Source organism: Salminus brasiliensis, chromosome 9 (genome assembly GCF_030463535.1).
Source record: "Salminus brasiliensis chromosome 9, fSalBra1.hap2, whole genome shotgun sequence".
Classification (NCBI taxonomy): domain Eukaryota; kingdom Metazoa; phylum Chordata; class Actinopteri; order Characiformes; family Bryconidae; genus Salminus; species Salminus brasiliensis.
The window spans coordinates 35,083,162-35,101,128 of record NC_132886.1 but is presented as its reverse complement, the minus strand read 5'-3'; the positions used below and the strand labels follow the sequence as shown (position 1 = coordinate 35,101,128).

The 17,967-nt window shown below is 38.6% G+C and overlaps 1 protein-coding gene across 1 annotated transcript; it reads right to left on the bottom strand.

Annotated features, from left to right (window-relative positions):
- Nucleotides 1-452: 452 nt before the first annotated feature.
- On the bottom strand, nucleotides 453-12,964 carry casq1a (calsequestrin 1a). Its single transcript, XM_072686944.1, has 11 exons — nucleotides 12,710-12,964; nucleotides 7,372-7,465; nucleotides 6,664-6,764; nucleotides 6,407-6,518; nucleotides 6,249-6,322; nucleotides 4,877-5,007; nucleotides 4,497-4,542; nucleotides 4,311-4,365; nucleotides 1,681-1,781; nucleotides 1,509-1,583; nucleotides 453-740 (listed from the first exon to the last, which is right to left on the bottom strand). Exons 1-11 carry the CDS (start codon nucleotides 12,944-12,946, stop codon nucleotides 453-455), a joined length of 1,314 nt encoding a protein of 437 aa, XP_072543045.1. The 5' UTR covers nucleotides 12,947-12,964.
- Between the last annotated feature and the right edge of the window lie 5,003 nt (nucleotides 12,965-17,967).

Below are 17,967 nucleotides of genomic sequence, written 5' to 3'. Positions count from 1 at the left end.
GTTTACATTTGCATTTAGCAAAGTGGCAGAGATATGTATGTTGAGTATGTAAAAAAATCTTAGCAAGCACCAAAAACACTGATGTCCCCTACTTTATGTATAATGTGTTTCCCTTGTGTTGATCTGTGTTTCTGTGTGTGCACTGCTGTTGAGGTTAATCTTGGATGTGAGAAAGGGCCTCTACAAATGAAACTCATTATTAGATATTTCATGTTCACTAGCATTATTGTTATTGAAGGTATAAAGTTTATATGACTCAGTCAGACTAGTGATGAATGTTATGTGAATATTAGTGATGAACTGAGTTATGTGTACTCAGTTAAAGCTGATGATATTTCAGATATATCACCAATTACAAAAAAAGAAAATTAAAACTGATTGTGTGTCATTAAAAATGTTTTGACAAATTTTGGAAAGTGGCAAAAAAAGGCTAGCATCAGATTTTATTAATTTTAGTCATCATCATCGTCATCATCATCATCGTCGTCATCATCATCATCGTCGTCATCGTCATCATCGTCGTCATCGTCATCATCATCATCATCGCCATCATCTTCATCGTCGTCATCGCCGTCGTCATCGTCGTCATCGTCATCATCATCATCTTCTTCCTCTTCTTCTTCTTCATCATCCTCATCAGGGTCAATTTCACCTTCCAGAACATCCATCAGCCAATCCTCCAACTCATCAGGTGTTGGCATGTCATCGTGGTCATCCATCTCCAGCCATATACTGTCAGCCTGTAATGAGGAGATTCAACAGTTGATGCTTTTTTTCTTGTTCATGGCGGTGTTTGAATGTTTGTGAACCCTTTAGAAAATAGATCTTGCCACTCACAGATTTGTAATATTGGATATTTTTCCTCAATAATCTGATGATGAAAGATGTGCATGAATGTAGCAAAGCTAACATTAGCATGACCAGCATGACCAGCATGACCAGACATTAGCAAAATCAAGTGCAACATACACTATAGTTTTGTCTGGATGACCAGCTTTTTTATCACCTTTCTTAAACCATCTGAATTTTTCAGCAGGCATATCATTGTCAAAATCTACAATCAAAAGATGTCTTTATGAATTCTGAGGTGTATAAAGGTGTATTATATCAAATGCTAAAAAAGCACTTCACTGTAGAAATGGATTTTGACCCCAAAAAACCTTGAAAGAAACCAACTGAGCAGCTTTTCACTGACCGAAGACCCAGATAAAGGTGAAATGACCCATAAACAAGTAGCAACTGAAGGCAGCAAATGCCTGGCAAAGCATCTCAGGTGAGAAAGCTCAGCATTTGTTGATGTTCATGGGTTTAACCTTCAGGGAGTCATTAACTGCAAAGAATTTTCATTCATAAATAAATTATTTGCATCCAATAATAACTAGGATAGTTTGTTTGCAGTGTAGTCACATCTTGATTGTTGGGGCAAAAATGCAAAAAACGGTCACTGTCCAAATACTTATAAATTAATAATCTCATCACTGAAATGAAACAAAAACCTTTATACTCACATCCTCAACATCCACCACACCAATTTTAGGTGACGACAGGTCAATGTCAAAGGTCTTCTCCCAATAGGGGACAAGCTGCAGGGGACAATAACGTAATAAAGTTTTGTCAACATTTCTTCAGATTAGTTTATGTTTCTGGGGGTTAAGTCAGTTATGGTGCCTGGGATCTCACCAGTGGGAAGTCATCAGGGTCAATCCAAATGATGCTAAGATCTGGATTGTTTGTATTTTCCTCAGCAACCTCCTTTAAGATCTCCAAAAACTCAAAGCCATCTGGTGGTGCAAAACAGACAGTGTGGGCTCAAATCAAACAAAAGAAAGCAGGTTTATTCTTAAACCTTTTTGGCAACTTGATTTTTGCGCTATTAGCCTTCACATTTATTAAAGGGCTGCACTGGTGACAGAAACTGAATCTTGAACTGTACTTGAATTCTACATAGCCAACATAAGTAATCCCTGAGGAACACCTGTCTTTTGCCTAGTACCCTACATACCTATAGTTTCCATCTTCCACCAGGAGTATCAGTCTACTAATGCTTTAGTAGAGCTCAGTAACACTGAGATTAATACTGATCAGCACAGTGATTTATCAGTCTACTCATGCTTTAGTAGAGTTCAGTAACACTGAGATTAATACTGATCAGCACAGTGATTTATCAGTCTACTCATGCTTTAGTAGAGCTAAGTAACACTGAGATTAATACTGATCAGCACAGTGATTTATCAGTCTACTCATGCTTTAGTAGAGCTTAGTCACACTGAGATAAATAACTGATCAGCACAGTGATTTATCAGTCTACTCAGGCTTTAGTAGAACTCAGTAACACAGATAAATAACTGATCAGCACAGTGATTTATCAGTCTACTCAGGCTTTAGTAGAGCTCAGCAACACTGAGATAAATAACTGATCAGCACAGTGATTTATCAGTCTACTCAGGCTTTATCAGAGCTCAGTAACACTGAGATAAATAACTGATCAGCACAGTGATTTATCAGTCTACTCATGCTTTAGTAGAGCTTAGTAACACTGAGATAAATAACTGATCAGCACAGTGATTTATCAGTCTGCTCATGCTTTAGTAGAGCTCAGTAACACTGAGATAAATAACTGATCAGCACAGTGATTTATCAGTCTACTCATGCTTTAGTAGAGCTCAGTAACACTGAGATAAATAACTGATCAGTAGAGTGATTTGTCAGTCTACTCATGCTTTAGTAGAGCTCTGTAACACAGATAAATTACTGATCAGCACAGTGATTTATCAGTCTACTCATGCTTTAGTAGAGCTCAGCAACACTGAGATAAATAACTGATCAGCACAGTGATTTATCAGTCTACTAATGCTTTAGTAGAGCTCAGTAACACTGAGATTAATACTGATCAGCACAGTGATTTATCAGTCTACTCATGCTTTAGTAGAGTTCAGTAACACTGAGATTAATACTGATCAGCACAGTGATTTATCAGTCTACTCATGCTTTAGTAGAGCTAAGTAACACTGAGATTAATACTGATCAGCACAGTGATTTATCAGTCTACTCATGCTTTAGTAGAGCTTAGTCACACTGAGATAAATAACTGATCAGCACAGTGATTTATCAGTCTACTCAGGCTTTAGTAGAACTCAGTAACACAGATAAATAACTGATCAGCACAGTGATTTATCAGTCTACTCAGGCTTTAGTAGAGCTCAGCAACACTGAGATAAATAACTGATCAGCACAGTGATTTATCAGTCTACTCAGGCTTTATCAGAGCTCAGTAACACTGAGATAAATAACTGATCAGCACAGTGATTTATCAGTCTACTCAGGCTTTAGTAGAGCTCAGCAACACTGAGATAAATAACTGATCAGCACAGTGATTTATCAGTCTACTCAGGCTTTATCAGAGCTCAGTAACACTGAGATAAATAACTGATCAGCACAGTGATTTATCAGTCTACTCATGCTTTAGTAGAGCTTAGTAACACTGAGATAAATAACTGATCAGCACAGTGATTTATCAGTCTGCTCATGCTTTAGTAGAGCTCAGTAACACTGAGATAAATAACTGATCAGTACAGTGATTTATCAGTCTACTCATGCTTTAGTAGAGCTCAGTAACACTGAGATAAATAACTGATCAGTAGAGTGATTTGTCAGTCTACTCATGCTTTAGTAGAGCTCTGTAACACAGATAAATTACTGATCAGCACAGTGATTTATCAGTCTACTCATGCTTTAGTAGAGCTCAGCAACACTGAGATAAATAACTGATCAGCACAGTGATTTATCACTCTACTAATGCTTTAGTAGAGCTCAGTAACACTGAGATAAATAACTGATCAGCACAGTGATTTATCAGTCTACTCAGGCTTTAGTAGAGCTCAGTAACACTGAGATAAATAACTGATCAACACAGTGATTAATCAGTCTACTCATGCTTTAGTAGAGCTTAGTAACAACATGTTGCTATTTTCATGGGTTGTTTTTGTTTTTTGGTTCAGTAAATCCCACTAATGCACTTGGACAGTGGAAGGCTAACCTTGTTGGCTACTTGTAGTGTACTATGCAATGATGCCTTCAAATTTGAACAGGCCAAAAGAAAGGAGCCTTTTTGTGAATTATTACATTCTGTGGTCATCCTTGCGATTGGGTTGATGTTGGTCTACTGTACAGCCTGGGTATTTGAGGTTGTAGCAGTGTTCTGAACAGGTTTGTGTCAATCCATTAAATTGAAGTAACTCTGACATAAATGTCAATAGAGAAATTACATGAAAATGTCAACCCAGTCCCCTTTCCAGAAGTTCAAAACCTACCTGGATCATCTTCCTCAGCAAAAGCAATGATATGTTCTCCATCTAAATCATCTTCCTAAGATGAGAAACAGAACTAAGCATCCCCCCATGTTTTCCTGTTATTTGTATAATCCGAAACAAAGTACTTGCTGCTGATATACTCTGGTACTACCCCAAAGACACTTTAAAGCATAAATAGAAGCTTACCCAAATCTCATACATGTTTTGAGGCTTCAGCTTCCGTAGGGTTGGTCTGAAATGAAGTTATATTAAATGTTGTGGTGAGCTAAGGGGCCAAAACAGACTACACAGTATACAAATGAACAATTACATTACATTGTAAAAGCTGTGGGGCACAGTTGGTAAAGTTTGTTTAACAGTATTTTAGAGTTTGTGACTAAAATACAAAAAAAATTTTGAAATGAGAAAAATGATAGATGGTATCAAATATTTTTGTTTTCCCATCCAATGATGATGACTTTCTGGTAGGCCACATCAAACATCCTCAACGTCCAACTATGACCAATGGGCCACATAAATCTCAATATTTCAATAAACTCGAACGTATCAGCAAACATACAGTGCACCTGTTATTCTCCTCAATGAAGTTAACCAGTTCCTCCTCAGTGTAGGGCTTTCCAGGGATATTGAAAGGGCTGTGTATGAAGGGCTCATAGAAATCCACTTCATTTATGTTCAGATGTAGACTCTTAGCAACCTGTATCAAAGACATAAGTGGAGGTTTTTTAGTTATTTTGTAACTATTGTTTGCATAGTTTGCAATGTTTAGTCATTGACAGTCCTCATCCACTAGCTAGTCTCCCCACTATCAAACAATGCTAGCAGTAAAGGCTAGCATATGGTTCCTCTGAGACATGTGACATGTACCACATCATTTCTATCTGCCTGTAATGCTACATCATTTGACAGTTGCACACTTCGAGGACAGCGCTAACTGCCCATTCTGTTACATCAGTTAGCAAATGCCTGCACTGGCACACTGAGTGATAAGGGTATCTACTCACCCAGAAAGAGAATGGCCAATTATGCAGTAGGGCCAGTTATGTTCTCATGGACTCCTTATGTTCTCATGGGATAAATAAGGCTGACGCTTAGACAGTTGCACCACACAGATTTCTATGACAGCTAGTTTAATCTTAAGGAACATTGGTGTTATCAAAGTATTATCAAAGGTTTTTACACAGGGATGAGGTGAAATGTAGTGTTAATAATAAAAGATAAATATGACTTTGAAAAGTTGCACACACTTTGAAAAGTTGCACACATTTCACAAAACTTCTTAGTGTGAGAAAATGCCACACGTGTAGTTGATTACGTGAGGAAGAACAATGTTTGATCATAATTTTCAGACAGTAATCAGAAACACTACTATAATATTCCACTAACAATATTGATCCATGTCCCAATTGATGCCCAAAGCCCTGCTGCCCTTATCCTCTCAGATCTTTTCAGTAATTCAATCTTTCAACCCTTCAAGTTTACATGAACTTGCGTGATCAGATAATGGGAAAAATCCATAAGCGTAGGCGAAGGGGTAATCAGAGTTCTGCTTTGCAACCAGCCAATAAACTCACAGAATAAGACGTCGCTGTCTTGTGGGTGTCGTTTTAAACGCTGCTTACTTATTTTCGGTAGTTTTCACACATGCATAGACAGCGTATACATGCCCTGAGACATCCTATCACTGAGCTAAAATCTAGCTCTCTTTATTGGATTTCTTAATCAGATTTACAGACCTTACTCCGATCTTAGAAATCAGAGTATACCGTTATTAGGTCCATGTAAAAGCACTCAATGTGTGCATGTAGGAGGTAAGAGATTTTAAGGGCTCTAGGTTTAAAAGTGTGCATTTGGGATAGACTGTGTGTAATATGCAGGCCTGGCATGTGCCATATTATTTTTTTTTTATGCTTACGTGCAGTAGTTCATTAACGGTACCTTTGGATTGAAGGTGGCAAAGAACTTTACGTGAGGATGGAATTCTTCTGCGGCATCTTTAAACACCATGAAGTCTAAAAAAACAGTACAAATATTTTGTATACTTACATTTGTCGCTTAGAAACATCAACTGTTGCTTTGGCTGTACAGGTACATACGTTTAGACTTCAGATGCTTGAAGTACCCGACTAGTTTAATGTCCTCTTCAAGACTATAGAAGCCATTCAGCTCGTGGGTATTATCAATGACCTCGACTGGATTATCAAGCACCTGGAAAACAAACAAAAAAAACTTTTGTATTTAATGCAAATAATTGAAAAATCGTACTAAAATCCAGGCAATATATTATCATACAATGAAAATAATAATAATAATCCTAATAATATGCAATATATTAGCACTTATTTCCACACACATCATACAGGAATTCCACCAGCGTGTCTGCAGTAAGCTCCCCATCATATTCAATGACTTCATCCTCAATGAAGATATAGATGCTGTCCACCTCTTCCAGACCTGTTATGAGCAACAGGGGAGCACAGTATACAGTAATGGCCAAAATAACTGACACCCCTGCAATTCTTTCAGAAAATGCATCACTTCTCCCACAACATTGTTGTAATTACAAATACTTTGGCATTCACCTGTTTACTTCTTTTGATTGCATTGGGACAACAGATCTGTCAAATGCAAGAAACTACAGCCCTTCCAGTACTTCCATAACTCATCTAACTTCTCTAGATGTTCTGTTGCATACTTCAAATTTTAAAATGTGAGTTTTGTGAAAGGTCCCAGTTGAGGTTATTAACTGTTTGTTATTAATTATTATTTGTAATGAATGTAAACAGGGAACACACTAAACACTAAGCGTCTGATGTTATATTACTTTGATGAAGCTTCTGTGCCATTTGCTGTTTAAATATGTTTTATGCTATTTGTTTCTAACGCTGAAAAAATATAACTTGTACTTAATAGTTGTTTTGACTGGAATTTGAAGATACAACCCACAGTATATGTTACATATCTTTCTTGTTTTAAAGTTTCTATTAGATCTTTCTAGATGTTCTTAGATAATATGTGTATTTGGAAAACCAAAGGTGTGTCCATGTAAGCAACCTAATACCTAGTTTCTTGGCAACATCTCTGTTCTTCTTCGCATCAAGTAAGGCAAATCCAACATCTTCATCATCAAGGTCCTCTAGAACCTGAGCAGCAAGCTGTGAAATGAGGCAGATCAGAATGTATTAATTCTCAGGTCTTCACAAGCTCAAATCCAACAGACAGGACAGACATGACGAGAATGTCATGGCAATATTGGGCTTTTAGTGATTTCTTTGAGCTGCTCTACTTATGGGGCAGAATAGTATATACTTCTTTAATACAGTATAAAAATATACAGCTCCCCAAATATCTTGTTAAATATCCCTTAGCAAATTGCACTTTGACTAGATGCTTTTGGTAGGGTTCAACTGAATGTGTTGGATTCCTGACACAGACTTGGCTTTTACACGAGAGACAAAAGTCCACAGCTTTTCAAAAGGACTGAATTTTAGACATTAAGGTAATTCCAAAAGCTTCATGTTAGCCTGCTTTATCCATTCCACAACCTCCGTTGATGTGTGTTTAGGGTCAGTGTCAGAATTTTGAGGTCGTCCTCCTTCATTATTCTGTCCACTTTTATTATGACGTTAACTTTGCTTAACAGTTGGTACAGTGTCCTTGGGTTTTGAATGCCTCACCTTTACTCCAATGACCTCGGGTCATTGTGGCCAAACAAGTCATAAAACTCTTCTCCAGAAGGCTTTTACTGTGTCTATGTGGTCAAACTTTAATTGAGAAAGGGCTTCATTCTTGAACGTCCGCCTCTTGGGCCATGGTGATGTAAAAAGTCGCTTGACTGTAGACACTGACAATGGTTTCAGCAGCTCCCAGTTCATAGCAGGATGCCTGCTGCGCCTTGGTGGTTTCTGGGTTGATCCTGACCATCCGAACCAACTCTCTCTCAGCTGAGGATGACAGTTTGGAAAAGTAGCTACACCTCCCAAACATGCGTACTTAACCTACAACTTTTTTTTATTTTTATCCATTTTTACCCCAATTTAGATTGCCAATTACCATATTTTGTCACATTTATACCATGTACCCTCTGACGGCTCTGACGGCTAGCAGGCACTGCACTAGTGTGATGTGGGGGAGAGCACCATCTACCCACCCTAGAGAGAGCAAGGCCAATTGCACTCTCTTAGGGCCCTGGCTGCTGATGGATAGCAGCGTGATCAGGATTCGAACCAGCATCCTCTGATCACAATGACAGCACCTTAGTCTGCTGGACTACCTGGGGCCCCTCAACAAACCCTTTTAATATTGGCACAGAGAAGCTACCAGCTGTAGCCAATCATGATCACTAACAGGAAGTTAAGAGGCTTCAGCCCTGGCAGGTCAAAAAGACTTTTTGAAACTTTTCACATCACTGAAATAACAACTTAATTGGGTCAATGTGCAAACTTGTAAATTTGAAAAAATAAATAAAATAGTTAATAAATATTATATTATAAAAAACATATCACAAATTCTTGTTTTTTGGTTAAAGATGACGAAGAAAACGAGTTCACAACATCATGACATGATCATGTCTATGATGAGTGTATGTAAACTTCCAACCACAGCTATACATGCAGAAAAAATTAAGTAATTGAAATATGTATAACTCAAAATTACAGACATTTATTAACATGGTTAATGTAAAGGTAATGGCAGTGGCAGTAGCCCAAACAAAGCGGAAATTCTGACCCAAAGCCTTTACAATGCTAGTGGGTGGAGCATCTTGGGGTATGAAATTAACTGTTGAAATGAATTAATTTTGTATTAATTGCAATGAGATGGCTTGTGACGTAAATCCAGAGCCAATTTGAACAGCATGCTCTATTTGCTTATCTTCACAGTGCAAAAAAAAAAAAGGATTCTCTACTAATCCGATATGAATCAGTTAAGCTGCAATGATTTGGTTTAGGTCAATTCAGCACGCAGCAATGTGTCTTTCAATCTTGTGTAATAATTTTATGCTCTGATGCTTTATATGAGCAAGGAAATGACTAGGCATTGAGTTTACTCACTCATTCACATACACACTCACCCACATTTAGCCAAGATCATATCTTGTCTTTATAACGTTTAGCATACTAAAGTGTATACTGATAGCCATTGACAGCCAGGGCCCGAGATTGCACAATTGGCCTTGCTCTCTTTCTCCCCACATTACTCCAGTGTGGCTTCTGAGCCGGGTACACAGTGCTTTCCTCTGAGCGAGTTGGTTGTCCAGTGACATTGCATCGACAGCAGTTTAGAAAAAGAGGAGCTGGCTGGCTGCGCACATGAGGAGGAGGCGTGTGTCGATCTTCGTCCTCCCATTGCATGTGATGGAGGAAAATGTATGAGTTGGGTAATTGACAATCCACGTTGGGAAGAAAATGGGTAAAAATCACAACAAAAAAAGTCTGGGAAACACACTGGTAACGGTCTGTAGGTGGGATATTTGTTTGGGAGTAGTTGTTGCCAGAGTTGCCAGTCTTCAGAGGGACTCCAGAGTTTATTGTGAAGTGTGAGGTTTAGTGTGAAGGGACCAGTTGCCATGGAGTGGGTTGAATTATATGCTATAGATTTATGAGCACTGCTGGTCAGGCTAAGGGGCATGACAAGCATTTTTTTTCTTTCAAGTTCCATTAATTCATTTCATTTTTATCTCCAGTGGACTGCCCAGGTCTTTGAGTTGCTTTGGAGCTTGTTATCTGAGTAGCCCCTCTCCCTGCAACGGATGCCTCTAGCAGTCTTGGGCACTGACCCAACTGGCCCAATCAGTAATCTATCCCTGTGTCTTGGTCAACTGTAAATACCCTTACTATAAATTTGAAACAGCAAACTGCAAAGCAGTGTAATGTACATAAAGTAAATGTATTACTGCTGTTAAAACTGCAGAGTTTCAATCCAATAAGAAGTATGATTATCATAAGGCCTTTCATACAGCTATAGAATGCTAAGTACAGCTGGCTCATGTTCATGATTGACAGTCCTAACTGAAACTGGGCTTATGTGATTATAACACAATCATGACTATTTTATTGAATATAATGTTAAACTGTTCTGATATACACGAACCAGCCATAACATTAGAACCAGGCAGGTGAGGTAAATAACATAGATTATCTACATTGGCACCTGTCAAAGGGGGGGGGGGGTTACCTATTAGATATCAATTGAACCGTCAGTTCTTGTAGGTGATGTGTTTGCAGCAAATGTAAGAATCTGATACTTTGATAAGGGCCAAATTGTGATGGCTTGACGACTGGGTCAGATTATTGATGAAATCCATGGAGGCATAGCTTGACAACTTCCCAACAGGATTTTTGGTACACTATATGTCCTAATGTTTGTGGACACCCCTTCTAATTAATGCATTTGGATACCTTAAGTTGCACACAAATGTGCAAATGCACACACTCAGCTTGTCTAGTCCCTGTAGAGAAGTACTGCCAATGGAACAGCACTCTTTGGTGCAGATAAACATGAACCTATTGGTACCATTCCTAATGCCAAGCGTGGGTTAGAGGAGTCCCAGCATTGAACTTTGGAGCGGAGGAACTGTACTCCATGAGACGATAGCACTCCATCCACTACTTTTGGGATGAGGTGGGGTGGTGATCACCTAACATCCTGACCTCATTAACAATCATATTGCTGAATGCAATAAAAACCTTACAGCAATGCTTTAAAATCGAGTAGAAAGACTTCCATGGACAGTAGAGACAGTTACTCCAAGATAAGCAGCATAAACTCTTTTTATAAAATCCTTGATTTCATAAGAAAAGATGAATAAACACTTCTGTCCATATGTGTCCATACCAAATACCACAGGTCCTTGACAGTTCAGAGCAGTTTTGGAGCTGGGACCTATACAATATTACTAATAGGGGCAGTGGTGGTTCAGTGGTAAGAGCACTGGGTTATTGATCACAGGGATGTGGATTTGATACCCAGGTCCACCAAATTGCCACTCTTGGGCTGCTAACCTCCCTGCTCTAGAGGCATGCCTAACCTTGCACTGTGACTTTGTTCTGCCTCTGTAATGTTCATTGTACTTTAGAAGTATGAAGGCAGATTATCATTAGAAATTCTTTCATACAAAATGATAGCATACCAAGGTTTACCATTCAATCAGCCTGAAAACATAGGAGAACACTAATTTGCATTCTATTAAAAATGCTATTTCATATATTCACAATCAACTTAACTTACACCAGCATATTCATATAGCAGATAGTTCTTATAAGATGCAGGAAAATGCCATTGTTACAGTATTTTACCTAAGCCTGCCTAACCTCCAAAATGGCAATACTGTATTCTCTCTGTAGTGTAACTAACGCTGCAGCGTAAAAGCCACAGGATGGAGCTGCAGTGAACTGATTCACCCAGTTCAACATCGATTTTCTAATTATATCTTAAACTGGACCACGTCAAGTGTAACAACACATCACCTGTTAAACCAATCTGCAGTGCCAAAGTATGTGGTCAACTTGCTTAACTAACCCAACAGCTAACAACATACACCGATCAGACTCCGACAGGGTTTCTGGTATGCATTTGTCAGTACCTTCCAAAAGTGGTCCACGAAAGAACAACCGGTGAAATGGCTACATAGTCACGAGCACCTATAGCTCATTGAGGCGCTCCATGGAAGCCTCACCTCACAACTCACAGGTGGGCCTACAGTATGGGGATTTTTTTTTCAGAATTCTTAGAGTTGTGGGGCCCAGTGTAGTACCTTTTAATGGGGGTCAAAATTCTGGCAGCACTCCTGCATACAGGACCTCTGGAATCTGCTGCTAATGTCTTAGTGCCAAGTACCACAGGACGCCTTCAGAGGTCTTGTGGAACCCATGCCTCGATTGCTCAGCACAAGGGGCACCTACTCAATTTGGCAGGTACTAATGTTATAGATGTGTCTAATTTTGGGTGAAGGTGGATTTTTGAAGTGGATTAAACTATGATGAAAACACAAAATCCTGAGGAGATTTAGCATGCAATGGAGAGTGGTGACACAGGCTAATTACTGTTTGCTAGTTAGCGTAGCTAATACACATTTAACCAGGCCCAGTTTGGCACACACACTAAACACTGTCTTAAAAATGTCAATGGTCATAAGTTTACCTAACCTAGAGGCAGTACTCACTGCCCCTAGTTTACTAGTGTGTGTGTGTGTCCACTACCACAGATGGGTTAAATGCGGAGGACACATGTCGTTGTACATAGTACAGTGACAAATACGTGCACCTTTACCTTTACCTATGACCCCAATAGTAATGTGTAAATGAAAGATTGTATGTCACAGTAATACATTTATCCACGTTTATCCTGGGATAAATGTGTTTTCCCTCCCTCCTGTGTTAACAAGCCCTCAGTCCACTCACCTCTAGAGCCAGCTCCTCAATCTCAAACTGTTTCTGGGCGACTTTGCTGGATCCGACGTGCTCATGGTAGTACAGTACCATTAAATCGTACCTTCTCATTATAGACTTATAATTCTTGACAGTAAGAACATGAACACGATCCTTTCCGTCATACTCAGGGATGACCATGGCCTCCTGACCCCATAATGGCTGTCCAAAAGACGACAGGAACACCAGGATGACCAATTTCCAGTTCATTGTTAGAAGTTGAACATGAATGATAATGAAGTAAAAAAAACAAAGTAAAACAGATCAATAAATAATTATAGGTCCACCCAGAAGAGATCAGGACCAGGCCCTGTGCCCCCTTATAAAACCCTTACACACTGGCACAAGGTCTGAGAAAGCTGTGGGGTAGGTTTAGGTGTGTGTGTGTGTGTGTGTGTGTGTGTGTATGTGTGTGTGTAGGGGTGTATGCTGTGACATAGTGAGGGGCATGCTTGTAGGCTAGGGGAAATGGGAATTTAATGTGGGAGCCTGGACTTGGTCCACTGAATGACGTAGTACTAGAATGTAGCATTGGATCATTCAGGGACGAGTTAGAGATGCACCTTGTGTGCTTCACAGATGTATGTTTGACCACATACTTTATTTTCTGCTAGGTCAGAATTGTGGAGACTATTGAATATACATGAAATAACACTTTTGTTTACCACAAGGCATGATTTAAGAAAATGTAATAATATCAAGTCTATAAAAGAAAAATCCAACGTAGACCTGGAGTTGTTTATCTGGGCATGATGTTCGCTAAAGACTTAGTCACTTAAGCAACTTCAGTCCCACTTAATCCTCAATCAATCCTATTTCAAACCTATCAAACCTATTTTAAATTCAGTTTATTTCAGCTATTTGTCAGCAAATTTGCTCTGGACATTTTGATTCAACCAGCAAATTGTTATCCTCGACCAATGGTTTTGCCATTTTGCCACTCTGCAACAGAACTGAACATCCAAAATAGAAGAAATGCTTATTTTAGCAGCTATATTCTCAATAAACACAACTGACCCAGTTCCATTGGCAGCCATTAATCCCATGCCATAACAGTGCCTCCATCATGTTTGACAAATAATGTGGTATGGTATCTGACCTAATAGTGGTTATTTACACTATTTGGTAGGTGGTATTCTAGTATTCTGATAGGACAGTGTATATTAACTTTACAGTTCATTTATTTAGAATCGAACAAAAAGACTTTGTGTTCCAGCGATATCACAGAGGTTTAATAAACCATGTTTCCTTTTCAGCATGTTGCACCAAATACTGCTAGCTAAAGCTATATGCTTTAGCTCTTCCATCACTCAAAGCCTTGTCACACAAATTTTCTCTGATTTTAATTTTGGACATATACGTGTGCACTGATTTCCATCAGCAATAGTCCTCTAAAATATTTTTCTCACCTCATATTTTCCAGACTTTGTCAGCAGACCATAACAGGATGTGTTACCAGCGTGTGCAAGAGATTAGTTTACAGATTGAAAGTGGAGAGGTCAGCTTTTAATAAAGTTCTGAAACGTGATCTTAGAATGCACTCCGTCATCTTTATATAGTGGCCTGTGAAGTTAATCCTTACTGAGATTGACAGGGGCAGAGGGGTGAACAGTGTGTGTGTGTGTGTGTGTGCACATATTTAAGGGTAGGGTGGACTTTTCTGGTTGATGGCACACAGCGCAAAAGATGTTCATTTTCCATGCATTTGTATTTGGGAGAGTGAAGATATTTACTCAGTATCCCAGGCATTGTTTAAAAGAATCACAAAGAACACACCAATATGGGAGTTTTGGGCAGATCCTGATGTCCGATATTTTTCACATATGTATTTGCTGAAGCTGATACTGCAGGAACTGCATTCTGGCTGGATGAGCATTGCAGAGTGATGTAATATTTATTTCTGTGGGGTCACAAATGCAGCAAAAATAATAAAATGCAGATATTTTAGTGCAACAGTCCAGCGTCATTTAAACATTCTGCTCTTATAGTTTAATAAATACACTGTCAAATATCAGTTTGAAATATGGGGAAAAATCATCTATGCAATGCTGCTCACTGTCTTCAAACGCAGACTGAAGACCCACCTCTTTCGAGAGTACTTGGGCGAATAGTAGAGTGGTCACCTTATTGACTTGTGTCTAAGCTTAAAGGTATCTTTGATTTTTCAGCCTGATCAAACTAGCTGAGGTTTTTCTTGGGTAAATAGCAAAGCACTTTTGTAAGTCGCTCTGGATAAGAGCGTCTGCTAAATGGCTTAAATGTTCTCTAATATTTTTTCTATACTGATATGATTTCGATGTCATTGTGCATTGCTAGTTATAAGTACACCAGAGCAGCAACCTCGTTAAAGCAACCTGTTTTTTGCATTTTTTATCTTAAATTAACAGCTTTAAAATCATTTTGATGCTCCTTGATTGTTGCTACTCCAGGGTTGGCATGCTGCTAACTGTACTATGTGACTTTGATGAAGCGGGCCGGACAGCACTCGCCAGAACTGTGTAATGTTGCGTGACCTTTTTGTTGTTTTCTTTTTTCTGGCCCAGGGAGAAAGGGAATTGCGAAATATGCAGAGGTGGTTGGAGTTAGGGGACCAGTTGATAATAGGTGCCTTCCTCACTCTTTTGCACATCTGTTCAAAATGTAAGAAAAAAGAAATTTAACTGGTTAACACTGTAACCGCAGTGTCTTGTCTGCCGATGTTTAAATATTAATCAGAATCATTTTTGTGAGTTTGCTACACCTGTAAGGTTAAAAACAACAGCCAGAATGACACTGGTATGATGTAAGCTAATTACAAATTATGCTAATGATAATGGTTATATGATATGATAAGTTACATGCACAATGTAGCCTATGGAATGATGAAGCATCTGGTGATGAGATGGTTGTTTTGGGGGCCCTAAATGGAAATCTGCTTAGAGCCTTAGGCTTGGGCCGGCCCTGGCTAAATTGCTCCTAGAGTGAGTGGTACCCCACAATAGACTGGGGTGAATGTCTGTTGTAGTTATAGCTTTCATAGCTTTTTTTTTATTTGTAAAAATTATTTTGTTCATTTTTAGGTCATTCTTTCTTAAACATAAAATTAGGATAACAGCAGACCGTTTGGATTTCTTCTGAATAATACACTTCTCATATTCCATGTTCACTTGGTGAGATAAACAATGGTTATTCTTTCTTATAATTCATGCTTTTAATGTCTGTTATTTTGAAAATCATAATTTTGGTATGAAATCTGGTCGTCCAGATCCAGCAAACATGCTTAATGTGCCATTGCTTTCATTTCTGCACAGCGTCATATAGCATATTTCTCTATATAATTTTTTCAGTGGAGATTCTCTGTGTTTTTACCAGGAGCTGGTAGAGTGTGAGTACAGTGATCAAACCCGTACCTTAAAACAAATAGTGCGGAAACTAGAGCGGAAATGGCGGGTGACCAAACTACAGGTATATAATAAAAACAATCCCAGAATACTTTTTAGTGTAATTTCAAAACTTGCAGATACTGAAACACAGATTCTAGCTACATTAACCAGTAATGTTTTTATGGTCTTTTTAAATACTAAAATAGAAAATATTAGACAACAAATCCAATTCTTTTTATTAAATCAAACATGCCTGTCACCTGGTGTAGCTAATTTAGATCATAACTTAGTTGTAGAAACAAAGACTGGAAGCCTTCTATCCCACAATAGACTGGGGCCCTGTCCAGGGGGTATTCCTGCTTTGTAACCCTGACATGGAAATAGTGGATTATAAGATGGATGGATGTCTGTTCCCTTATACTAAAAGAAATAATCCCAATTATAACCAGACCTCTTTTAACAATAGTAAATTTGTTCCTTATCTTAGGGAATGTACCCAAAACCCTTAAATTAGCAGCCATAAAACCTTTAATCAAGAAACCAAATCTTGATCCTACTAATTACAGACTCATTACTAACTTAACATCTATATCCAAGATATTAGAAATATATCAGGCATACATGGGTAAGAATGAGTAAGTGAGAAATTCCAATCTGGATTCAGACCCCATCATAGGATGAAGACAGCCTTAATATAGCCTAAATAACAAATTATCTCCTTCTTGCCTCTGATCAAAGCTGCATATCCTTATTAGCTCTACTCGACCTCATTGCAGCCTTTGATACGATAGATCACACTGTTCTCTTAGAAAGGTTAGAGAATGTGGTTGGAATCACAGGAACAGCCCTATCACCAGATCTAACTGAACGCTACCAGTTTGTTGAGGTAAAAGTTATCTTCAAATTATACAAAAGTGAGATATGGAGTTCCACAATCTATTTTAGGACCACTATTATTCACACCAACTTGTACAGCACTGGGCACAGTTACAAGCAAACATGGTGTTAAGCACTGTTATGCAGATGATACACAGCTCTATACATCAGCCAAACCTAATGATAAATCTAGAAAACTGAGGATTGTGTAGGATGTAAAACGCTGGATGTCACATAACTTCCTTCCAGTTTAATTCTGTTTTGACTATAAAATTCTTCTATTGACCTACAAAGCCCTACATGGTCTTGCTCCTTTGTACCAAAAATTGACCAAGAGATTTTGGTCAATTTCATGCTCCCAACTTTGCGGGAACAGTTTGGGGACGGCCCATTCCTGTTCCAACATGACTGCGCACCAGTGCACAAAGCAAGGTGCATAAAGACATGGATGAGCGAGTTTGGTGTAGAAGAACTTGACTGGCCTGCCCTCAACCAGATACACGTGGACAAAATTGTTGGTACCCCTCGGTTAATGAAAGAAAAACCCACAATGGTCACAGAAATAACTTAAATCTGATAAAAGTAATAATAAATAGACATTTTATGTAAATGAACAAATGAAAATTTGGCATTTATTTTAAACCATACTTTAACAGAATTATTTAATTTAATTATTTTGTTCATTTTCATAGAATTTTTATTTATTATTACTTTTGTCAGATTCAAGTTTTTTCTGAGCCCATTGTGGGTTTTTCCTTTCATTAACCGAAGGGTACCAACAATTTTGTCCATGCGTATAAACTGCAAGCCAGGCCTTCAGTGTCGGACCTCACAAATGCACTTCTGGAAGAATGGTAAAAAACTTTATTAAACCCTACGGATTAAGAATAGGATGTCACTCAAGTTCATGCGAAGGCAGGTAAGCAAACAATGTATACACTATATTGCCAAAAGTGTTCACTCGCCTTTCTTCACACGCATATGAACTTGAAT